Source organism: Branchiostoma lanceolatum, chromosome 19 (assembly GCF_035083965.1).
Source record: "Branchiostoma lanceolatum isolate klBraLanc5 chromosome 19, klBraLanc5.hap2, whole genome shotgun sequence".
NCBI lineage: Eukaryota > Metazoa > Chordata > Leptocardii > Amphioxiformes > Branchiostomatidae > Branchiostoma > Branchiostoma lanceolatum.
This window is the reverse complement of record NC_089740.1, coordinates 9,472,783-9,484,790: the sequence shown is the minus strand read 5'-3', so window position 1 is coordinate 9,484,790 and position 12,008 is coordinate 9,472,783. Positions and strand designations below refer to the sequence as shown.

The window sequence follows — 12,008 nt, the reverse complement described above, 5'->3', positions numbered from 1 at the left end:
TCTCTAGGTTTCTCCATCATTCTCAATGTGTTTCTCCATGATTATCAAGTATTTCTCCTTGAATCTCAAGGTTTCTCCATGAATCTTGGGGTTTCTCCATGAATCTCAACGTTTCTCAAGGTTTTTCCATGAGTCTCAAGGTTTCTCAAGGTTTCTCCATGAATCTTGAGGGCTCTCAAGATTTCTCCATGAATCTCAAGGTCTCTCCATGAATCTCAAGGTTTCTCGATGAAACTCAAGGTTTCTCAAGGTTTCTTCATGAATCTCAAGGTTTCTCCATGAATCTCAAGCTTTCTCAAGCTTTCTCCATGAATCTCAATGTTTCTCAAGGTTTCTTAAGGTATCTCCATGAATCTCAAGGTTTCTCAATGAATCTCAAGGTTTCTCCATGAATCTCAAGGTTTCTCCATGAATCTCAAGTTTTCTCAAGGATTCTCCATGAATCTCAAGGTTTCTCCACGAATCTCAAGGATTCTCCATGAATCTCAAGGTTTCTCAAGGTTTCTCCACGATTCTCAAGGTTTCTCCATGAATCTCAACGTTTCTCCGTGAATCTCAAGGATTCTCAATGAATCTCAAGTTTTCTCAAGGATTCTCCATAAATCTAAAGGATTTTCCCTGAATTTCAAGGTTTCTCCATGAATCTCAAGTTTCTCCATGAATCTCAAGGTTTCTCCATGAATCTCAAGGTTTCTCAAGGATTCTCCATGAATCTCAAGGTTTCTCCATGAATCTCAAGATTTCTCCATGAATCTCAAGATTTCTCCATGAATCTCAAGTTTTCTCAAGGATTTCTCCACGAATCTCAACGTTTCTCCATGAATCTCAAGGTTTCTCAAGATTTTTCCACGATTCTCAAGGTTTCTACATGAATCGTAAGGTTTCTCCGTGAATCTCAAGGTTTCTCCATGAATCTCAAGTTTTCTCAAGGATTCTCCATAAATCTCAAGGTTTCTCCACAAATCTCAAGGTTTCTCCATGAATCTCAAGGTTTCTCAAGGATTCTCCATGAATCTCAAGTTTTCTTCACGAATCTCAAGGTTTCTCCATGAATCTCAAGGATTCTCCATTAATCTCAAGGTTTCTCAAGGATTCTCTATGAATCTCAAGGTTTCTCCATGAATCTCAAGGTTTCTCCATGAATCTCAAGGTTTCTCAAAGATTCTCCATGAATCTCAAGGTTTCTCCACGAATCTCAAGGTTTCTCCATGAATCTCAAGTTTTCTCAAGCATTCTCCATGAATCTCAAGGTTTCTCCACGAATCTCAAGGTTTCTCCATTAATCTCAAGGTTTCTCAAGGTTTCTCAACGATTCTCAAGGTTTCTCCACGAATCTCATGGTTTCTCCATGAATCTCAAGGTTTTTCCATTAATCTCAAGGTTTCTCAAAGATTCTCCATGAATCTCAAGGTTTCTCAAGTTTTCTCCACGATTCTCAAGGTTTCTCCATGAATCTCAAGGTTTCTCCATGAATCTCAAGGTTTCTCTATGAATCTCAAGGTTTCTGCATGAATCTCAAGGTTTCTCAAGGATTCTCCATGAATCTCAAGGTTTCTCCATGAATCTCAAGCTTTCTCCATGAATCTCAAGGTTTCTCCATAAATCTCAAGGTTTCTCAAGGTTTCTCCACGATTCTCAAGGTTTCTCCATGAATCTCAAGGTTTCTCCATGAATCTCAAGGTTTCTCCATGAATCTCAAGGTTTCTGCATGAATCTCAAGGTTTCTCAAGGATTCTCCATGGATCTCAAGGTTTCTCCATGAATCTCAAGGTTTCTCAAGGTTTCTCCATGGATCTCAAGGTTTCTCCATGAATCTCAAGTTTTCTCAAGGTTTCTCCACGAATCTCAAGGTTTCTCCATGATTCTCAAGGTTTCTCAAGGATTCTCCATGAATCTCAAGGTTTCTCCATGAATCTCAAGGTTTCTCAAGGTTTCTCCACGATTCTCAAGGTTTCTCCATGAATCTCAAGGTTTCTCCACGAATCTCAAGGTTTCTCCATGAATCTCAAGGTTTCTCAAGGTTTTTCAACGATTCTCAAGGTTTCTCCATGAATCTCAAGGTTTCTCCATGAATCTCAAAGTTTTCCATGAATCTCGAGGTTTTCTCAAAGATTCTCCATGAATCTCAAGGTTTCTCAAGGTTTTTCCACGATTCTCAAGGTTTCTCCATGAATCTCAAGGATTCTCCATGAATCTCAAGGTTTCTCCATGAATCTCAAGGTTTCTCCATGAATCTCAAGGTTTCTTTATGAATCTCAAGGTTTCTCCATGAATCTCAAGGTTTCTCAAGGATTCTCCATGAATCTCAAGGTATCTCCATGAATGTCAAGGTTTCTTCATGAATCTAAAGGTTTCTCCATGAATCTCAAGGTTTGTCAAGGTTTTTCCATGGATCTCAAGGTTTCTCCATGAATCTCAAGGTTTCTCCATGAATCTCAAGTTTTCTCAATGTTTCTCCACGAATCTCAAGGTTTCTCCACGAATTTCAAGGTTTCTTCATGAATCTCAAGATTTCTCCATGAATCTCAAGTTTTCTCAAGGATTCTCCATGAATCTCAAGTTTTCTTCACGAATCTCAAGGTTTCTCCATGAATCTCAAGGATTCTCCATTAATCTCAAGGTTTCTCAAGGATTCTCTATGAATCTCAAGGTTTCTCCATGAATCTCAAGGTTTCTCCATGAATCTCAAGGTTTCTCAAAGATTCTCCATGAATCTCAAGGTTTCTCAAAGATTCTCCACGATTCTCAAGGTTTCTCCATGAATCTCAAGGTTTTTCCATGAATCTCAAGGTTTCTCAAGGATTCTCTATGAATCTCATGGTTTCTCCATGAATCTCAAGGTTTCTCCATGAATCTCAAGGTTTCTCCATGAATCTCAAGGTTTCTCAAAGATTCTCCATGAATCTCAAGGTTTCTCAAAGATTCTCCACGATTCTCAAGGTTTCTCCATTAATCTCAAGGTTTTTCCATGAATCTCAAGGTTTCTCAAGGATTCTCTATGAATCTCATGGTTTCTCCATGAATCTCAAGGTTTCTCCATGAATCTCAAGGTTTCTCCATGAATCTCAACGTTTCTCAAGGTTTCTCCATGAATCTCAAGGTTTCTCCAAGAATCTCAAGGTTTCTCCATGAATCTCAGGTTTTCTCAAGGATTCTCCATGAATCTCAAGGTTTCTCCATGAATCTCAAGGTTTCTCCATGAATCTCAACGTTTCTCAAGGTTTCTCCATGAATCTCAAGGTTTCTCCATGAATCTCGAGGTTTCTCCATGAATCTCAGGTTTTCTCAAGGATTCTCCATGAATCTCAAGGTTTCTCAAGATTTTTCCACGATTCTCAAGGTTTCTACATGAATCGTAAGGTTTCTCCGTGAATCTCAAGGTTTCTCCATGAATCTCAAGTTTTCTCAAGGATTCTCCATAAATCTCAAGGTTTCTCCACAAATCTCAAGGTTTCTCCATGAATCTCAAGGTTTCTCAAGGATTCTCCATGAATCTCAAGGTTTCTACATGAATCTCAAGGTTTCTCCATGAATCTCAAGGATTCTCCATGAATCTTAAGGTTTCTCGAGGATTCTCTATGAATCTCAAGGTTTCTCCATGAATCTCAAGGTTTCTCCATGAATCTCAAGGTTTCTCAAGGTTTCTCCATGAATCTCAAGGTTTCTCCACGAATCTCAAGGTTTCTCCATGAATCTCAAGTTTTCTCAAGCATTCTCCATGAATCTCAAGGTTTCTCCACGAATCTCAAGGTTTCTCCATTAATCTCAAGGTTTCTCAAGGTTTCTCAACGATTCTCAAGGTTTCTCCACGAATCTCATGGTTTCTCCATGAATCTCAAGGTTTTTCCATTAATCTCAAGGTTTCTCAAAGATTCTCCATGAATCTCAAGGTTTCTCAAGTTTTCTCCACGATTCTCAAGGTTTCTCCATGAATCTCAAGGTTTCTCCATGAATCTCAAGGTTTCTCTATGAATCTCAAGGTTTCTGCATGAATCTCAAGGTTTCTCAAGGATTCTCCATGAATCTCAAGGTTTCTCCATGAATCTCAAGCTTTCTCCATGAATCTCAAGGTTTCTCCATAAATCTCAAGGTTTCTCAAGGTTTCTCCACGATTCTCAAGGTTTCTCCATGAATCTCAAGGTTTCTCCATGAATCTCAAGGTTTCTCTATGAATCTCAAGGTTTCTGCATGAATCTCAAGGTTTCTCAAGGATTCTCCATGGATCTCAAGGTTTCTCCATGAATCTCAAGGTTTCTCAAGGTTTCTCCATGGATCTCAAGGTTTCTCCATGAATCTCAAGTTTTCTCAAGGTTTCTCCACGAATCTCAAGGTTTCTCCATGATTATCAAGGTTTCTCAAGGATTCTCCATGAATCTCAAGGTTTCTCCATGAATCTCAAGGTTTCTCAAGGTTTCTCCACGATTCTCAAGGTTTCTCCATGAATCTCAAGGTTTCTCCACGAATCTCAAGGTTTCTCCATGAATCTCAAGGTTTCTCAAGGTTTTTCAACGATTCTCAAGGTTTCTCCATGAATCTCAAGGTTTCTCCATGAATCTCAAAGTTTTCCATGAATCTCGAGGTTTTCTCAAAGATTCTCCATGAATCTCAAGGTTTCTCAAGGTTTTTCCACGATTCTCAAGGTTTCTCCATGAATCTCAAGGATTCTCCATGAATCTCAAGGTTTCTCCATGAATCTCAAGGTTTCTCCATGAATCTCAAGGTTTCTTTATGAATCTCAAGGTTTCTCCATGAATCTCAAGGTTTCTCAAGGATTCTCCATGAATCTCAAGGTATCTCCATGAATGTCAAGGTTTCTTCATGAATCTAAAGGTTTCTCCATGAATCTCAAGGTTTGTCAAGGTTTTTCCATGGATCTCAAGGTTTCTCCATGAATCTCAAGGTTTCTCCATGAATCTCAAGTTTTCTCAATGTTTCTCCACGAATCTCAAGGTTTCTCCACGAATTTCAAGGTTTCTTCATGAATCTCAAGATTTCTCCATGAATCTCAAGTTTTCTCAAGGATTCTCCATGAATCTCAAGTTTTCTTCACGAATCTCAAGGTTTCTCCATGAATCTCAAGGATTCTCCATTAATCTCAAGGTTTCTCAAGGATTCTCTATGAATCTCAAGGTTTCTCCATGAATCTCAAGGTTTCTCCATGAATCTCAAGGTTTCTCAAAGATTCTCCATGAATCTCAAGGTTTCTCAAAGATTCTCCACGATTCTCAAGGTTTCTCCATGAATCTCAAGGTTTTTCCATGAATCTCAAGGTTTCTCAAGGATTCTCTATGAATCTCATGGTTTCTCCATGAATCTCAAGGTTTCTCCATGAATCTCAAGGTTTCTCCATGAATCTCAAGGTTTCTCAAAGATTCTCCATGAATCTCAAGGTTTCTCAAAGATTCTCCACGATTCTCAAGGTTTCTCCATTAATCTCAAGGTTTTTCCATGAATCTCAAGGTTTCTCAAGGATTCTCTATGAATCTCATGGTTTCTCCATGAATCTCAAGGTTTCTCCATGAATCTCAAGGTTTCTCCATGAATCTCAACGTTTCTCAAGGTTTCTCCATGAATCTCAAGGTTTCTCCAAGAATCTCAAGGTTTCTCCATGAATCTCAGGTTTTCTCAAGGATTCTCCATGAATCTCAAGGTTTCTCCATGAATCTCAAGGTTTCTCCATGAATCTCAACGTTTCTCAAGGTTTCTCCATGAATCTCAAGGTTTCTCCATGAATCTCGAGGTTTCTCCATGAATCTCAGGTTTTCTCAAGGATTCTCCATGAATCTCAAGGTTTCTCCACGAATCTCAAGGTTTCTCTATGAATCTCAAGGTTTCTCAAGGTTTCTCCACGATTCTCAAGGTTTCTCCATGAATCTCAAGGTTTCTCCATGAATCTCAAGGTTTCTCCATGAATCTCAAGGTTTCTCAAAGATTCTCCATGAATCTCAAGGTTTCTTAAGGTTTCTTCCTGGATCTCAAGGTTTTTCCATGAATCTCAAGATTTCTCCATGAATCTCAAGTTTTCTCAAGGATTCTCCATGAATCTCAAGTTTTCTCCTCGAATCTCAAGGTTTCTCCATGAGTCTCAAGGTTTCTCCATGAATCTCACGGTTTCTCAAGGTTTCTCCATGGATCTCAAGGTTTCTCCATGAATCTCAAGTTTTCTCAAGGTTTCTCCACGAATCTCAAGTTTTCTCCACGAATTTCAAGGTTTCTCCATGAATCTCAAGTTTTCTCAAGGATTCTCCATGAATCTCAAGTTTTCTCCACGAATCTCAAGGTTTCTCCATGAATCTCAAGGATTCTCCATGAATCTCAAGGTTTCTCAAGGATTCTCCATGAATCTCAAGGTTTCTCCATGAATCTCAAGGTTTCTCCATGAATCTCAAGGTTTCTCCATGAATCTCAAGGTTTCTCAAAATTTCTCTACGATTCTCAAGATTTCTCCATGAATCTCCAGGTTTCTCCATTAATCTCAAGGTTTCTCCATGAATCTCAGGTTTTCTCAAGGATTCTCCATGAATCTCAAGGTTTCTCCACGAATCTCCAGGTTTCTCCATGAATCTCAAGGTTTATCAAGGTTTCTCCACGATTCTCAAGGTTTCTCCATGAATCTCATGGTTTCTCCATGAATCTCAAGGTTTCTCCATGAATCTCAAGGTTTCTCCAAGATTCTCCATGAATCTCAAGGTTTCTCAAGGTTTCTCCACGATTCTCAAGGTTTCTCCATGAATCTCAAGGTTTCTCCACGATTCTCAAGGTTTCTCCACGATTCTCAAGGTTTCTCCATGAATCTCAAGGTTTCTCCATGAATCTCAAGGTTTCTCCATGAATCTCAAGGTTTCTCCATGAATCTCAAGGTTTCTCAAGGATTCTCCATGAATCTCAAGGTTTTTCCATGAATCTCAAGGTTTCTCCATGAATCTCAAGGTTTTTCCATGAATCTCAAGGTTTCTCAAGGATTCTCCATGAATCTCAAGGTTTCTCCATGAATCTCAAGGATTCTCCATGAATCTCAAGGTTTCTCCATGGTTTTTCCATGTTTTCTCCATGAAGGTTTGTACACTATTTGTTATATATTCTTTATATGTAATTAGAATAGATAATAAATTTGCATATGTATTAAGAATATTTGCATAAATGGTACAGATACTATGCTCCCGTAACCCTGACTTGTATGTTGGCGCGAACTTGTGAAGATCTGTAAACGTTTTGACATTATTTTGCTCATTTTGCCACAATTTTCAGCTCCTCCGGGCTCCAAAAGAGTGTAGGTATATGTTTGATACTACATGTGTATCAAAACGAACGTAACTCACGTCAAAGCCTTGCACTTAACGAGAAATCGATTCAGAAATTCATGTGGGGAGGGGGGCACACGAGCGGAGCATATACATGTGTGTTTGGTTGCTCCCACTATTGACGTGATTGGTTTTACTCTGGTTATCTGTCAAGTAGGCAAGCTTTGGCCAGGTTCTTCAATCCAAATTAGATATAGTCATATATAATCCTAAGATATTTTGAGGCACATGGTCCTTGATTTTGATTGATATTCATTGTGCTACTGTTTTACTTTCTAAACTGAAATTGTGTTTTGTTTGAGCAGCTTTTTTCCCTTTCTTTGTTAAAGGCAATAGGCGACATTCAGTCCGTTGATGTTAAGTATTGTTAGATATAATCCTAGAGGCAGGGATAGTGAATGGTTTTCGCGGTGCGCTCTTTGCTATCTTGGTTTCACTCTGACAAGTGTTTCTGTAGCGCTACTATCATTTGTTCCAAATGCAAACTTAAAACCACAGCAAACAGTCCACTTGTACTTTCTCCCTAGCGCGGAATTAAATCCTCATGAACTATAATGCGTTGACAGTATTTTGAGGCACATGGTCCTTGCTTTTGATTGATATAATGATTGATTTCATTGTGCTTTATTAACTGTTTTACTTTCTCAAATGAAATTGTGTCTGATTGACCTGTTTCCCTCTGTTTATTAGGCAATGGACAACTCCCAGTCAGTTGACAACGAGCAGACCGCAGAAGTCAGTAAGACATTAGATGACAATGAGACTGTGGGTAAAAAAATGGTGTATGATTACAGTAAAATATATCCAGCCTGGTTTCTCGAGCGGTTACAGGATTGGCGGTCTGAGGGTCACTTGGTGGACGTGACTCTGTGTGCTGAAGGAAAAGAGATCCCCTGTCATCGCTTGGTTCTGTCCGCCTGCTCTGACTACTTTCACGCCATGTTCAGTGGAGCCCACAATGAGAGTAAGAAGGCTAAGATAGAGATAGGAGGGGTGGATGGGGAGGCGCTACAACTGTTAGTGGACTTTGCTTACACTTCAAAAGTCTGCATCACCACTGATAATGTCCAGCCTCTGTATGAAGCAGCCAACATGCTGCAGGTTGGGCGTGTTGAAGAGGGATGTGAAAATTTTCTAGCAGCCCGTTTGGACCCGGAGACATGTTTGGTAACTTGGGCATTGGCAGACAAAGTGTCCTGTACATATTTGTCTGCCATAGCAAGAAGTTTTGCTTTGAAATTTTTTGAATATGTGTGCACAACTGAAGAGTTCCTTGAGTTGCCTGTCAACTTTCTGAAGACGTACATCTCAAAAGATGACCTTCATGCCGAGAAAGAAGAACGAGTGTTGGAGGTGATCCTGCTTTGGGTCGGACATGATCTTGAGGAACGTCAAGGTTACCTCAAGGAGCTGCTTGAGTGCGTTCGTTTTTCACATGTGGATCAACACTATCTCAAGAACATTATGAAGACAGACAAGGTGCTGGGAGCAGTCTCTGGAATCCAGGAACTGATACAGGACCAAACTGTACAGGAAAGATGTTGTCAAATTTTTCAAGGAGAAATTCTGATTTTCGGTGGTGTCAAAGACAAAGGAGAAGACATGATGGAAATGAACTGTAATATGTACAGACTTGACCTCCATGGCAATCTTGTACACAGTACTCCACTACCAGAGCCCCTTCATGACAGCACAGGAACTGCCGCGTGTGTTGTCAAGAATGACGTGATTGTGACAGGGGGAAGGAAGTCTCCATCTCAAGCATGGAGGTACAGGTCATCTCTTAATTCTTGGATGAAGCTGGGATCCCTGAGGAGGAGAAGATATGATCATGGGATGGCGGTATTGCAGGGAAAGGTGTACGTTGTTGGTGGCATCAGGGATCATAGGCAGCAGTTTTTTAATCAGTCACATGTAGAGGTGACAGAAGTGTACAATGAGTTGACAGACAGTTGGGACAAGGTAGCACCGCTTCTACAGGCAGTCAGCTGTTTTGGCATATCTACATGTTGTGAAAAAATCTATGTGTTTGGTGGTCAGATCAGCTACAGGGGAAGGACTGAAGTTCAGTGTTACAACCCTACTCTGAATGTATGGACTTTTGCAACACCATTGCCAAACTTAATGCAATCCATAAATGCTTGCACATTTAACTCTAGGATCTATTTGGTTGGTGGAAAGTCAGTGAACTTAGACCATGTACTGTGCTATGATCCTCAGGAAGACTGCTATTTGCAAATGGCTGATTCAATAGCTCCATGGGAGTTAAGTAGTGCCACTGTATGTGGGTCTGAGATCTACATTACTGGAGGTATGTATGAAGATGAAGGCTGCTCCATTGGTTCCTGTAAGGTCCAGTGTTACAATGTGAAAAGTGATACAATGATCAGGGTTAAAGATTTACCAATTCCATTGTGGGAACACATCAGTGTAACTATCCCCAAACTGTAATCTGGTAAATATGCTTTAAGGGTTTTCTTGTGACAGGTCACAGTTCACATTTGTTCATGGCTAATTTATCTTAATTGTATACAGCATATTCGAAGATTCAATGTCTTTTTATCAACTATGTTAACATTGCTATATATAGAAAGTACAGTGAAAGTCTGTGCATATCGTCCATTTGGGGTGAGTCCTTATGGCCAGGAATGTTCACGGATGAGATTGTGACACCCTGAACTTGCCCTTTTTTCATTATTTTGGATACAGATTGCTGCTCTGAGAATGTGAGAAAGCATTTTTGCATTCAAAACTCAGTTGGTTTTCTTAACCAGTCCATCATACTTGCTGAGTGCATTTCATGAGGGGTATGTCTTGTAAAAGAAATGTGAAGACTAGTGAGTGAAGGAGAATTGGGTACAAAATTAAAGATCAAGATATACTGATCGCCTTAAAGTTAAATAAAGTTCTTCCTGATTGAACTGTTTTCTGATATTCCATAAGTAAATTTTGGTAAATTTGTTTCTGTCTACACACACACATAAACACACACACACACACATAAACACACACACATACACACAAACTGGCACCGAAAACATAACCTTGGCGAATGTAAATATCCGCTAGGTGGCGCTTTCAGCTCGCTGCGATTTACGGGAGGCGCAGGGGAAGCGCTATGTAGACTTTGCTGAATTAAGGAGAAAATCGCAAATTTAAAGCCAACGATAGATCCTTTTTTAATACTTATTGTTGAATGCGGTGTAAAAATGACGCTTAAATATGCAAATTTCGTGCTGTCTCTCCGAAGTTTTAAAAAAATCAATATATGATATGAGGAAACGACAGACATATTCCTACATTTTTTCCTGTATACTTATATACTTGAAGTTGAATGACATAAAAGATGGAAATCCAGTGATCTATATGTTTTAAAATTCGTTCGATAAATAATCGTAATCAATCATCCTTTTTATGACAATTCTATAATCTCGATAATTTTTCTCAGAAACCGTTTCGAATTCTAAATGACAACGATTGGTTTTAAAAGGCATTCTTTTTCAAACGTGTACTACAAAGCAGGCGTTTTTAATATTTGTACATTAGCCTTGGTTCCAAGAACTGATAACTGCTCGGGCGCCAGAAAACGTGTCCTACAATTGGTACTACGTATCCTGCTATCTTATTGACCTTTTAAAAGCACTTCGATAGCGTAAAAGCTTATACCTTGTAAAATACATTGCTGATGTTTATACACTATAGACATGCGTTTTCAGAAACCCCTTGCATCTCATCTTTTCTGCGGAAATCACTGCATGCTCGGATGCTAAATGTGCCCCACACTTGACACTTGAAATGCAGAAAAGTTCAGCGGTGGTTTAATGTGGGCGGTTCTCGCGGTGAATTCTTCAGAACAAACCTAAAACCACCGCAAACGTTTTCCCACATATGACTGTATCGCTACTATTGCTTCAAACGCAAAATCAAAACCACCGCGAACACTCCATTTTCTCCCTACCGTGAAATAAAAACCACGCGAACTTACAGTAACTATCTTCTCAACCTTAAACGCTAAGACGACGGAAAGGCATGTGACAGCCTAGCTCACAGAAAGCCAGCTCGTCTGTCTAAAGTTACACGGATGTTGCCTCTACCTTTATAGTGCACTATTTTTAGAAGATTTACATATCAAAGCAGACGCCGCTCAGGTGGCACGGCGATGTGAACGGAAGTGACCTTATAAGGTCAGTCGTGCCGGGAGTTTTGAACTCTTGGAGAAACTGTTTGTGGCTGTTTCAGTAGTAGGGCATACTTTTACAGGGAGTGGCTAATAGCACTTCCCCATTACCGTGCCCATTCCCATTGGTGAGACCTCCTGATTTTTATGTCCCTTCCGAAAGACAGGTGCAGCCCCAATCGAGACGTCCTGTCCCAGGATTGAAACGGGGTCTCCCAGTCAGCAACTAAATTAGAACCAGGAGTTTTACTGAGGTTTAAATTTCCTAATCTCCAAGCAGATCTACACGGGGCGCTGAAAATCGGGGCTGACTGGAGCTTATATGGCTGACTGGAACTTCTCTGGCTAGCATATATGATTTTCAGCGCCCCGTGTAGATCTGCTTGGAGATTATAAATTTCCAGCCATTTGAGCTATGGGGACATCGTCCTTACGGAGAATAGCCAGCCCTTAAAAAAGTTTGATATCTTAAATGTATTTTTATTCTTACTCTTAAACTTTATTCTAAGAACGAAGGAAAAGCAACGCTT

General features: G+C 39.9%; 1 protein-coding gene across 1 annotated transcript; it reads left to right on the top strand.

Moving 5' to 3' along the window:
- The first annotated feature begins 7,168 nt into the window (after nucleotides 1-7,168).
- LOC136426018 (kelch-like protein 24a) lies at nucleotides 7,169-10,222 on the top strand. Its single transcript, XM_066414951.1, has 2 exons — nucleotides 7,169-7,270; nucleotides 7,992-10,222. The coding sequence occupies exon 2, from the start codon at nucleotides 7,995-7,997 to the stop codon at nucleotides 9,750-9,752; it is 1,758 nt and encodes a 585-aa protein (XP_066271048.1). The 5' UTR covers nucleotides 7,169-7,270; nucleotides 7,992-7,994; the 3' UTR covers nucleotides 9,753-10,222.
- The last annotated feature ends 1,786 nt before the right edge of the window (nucleotides 10,223-12,008 follow it).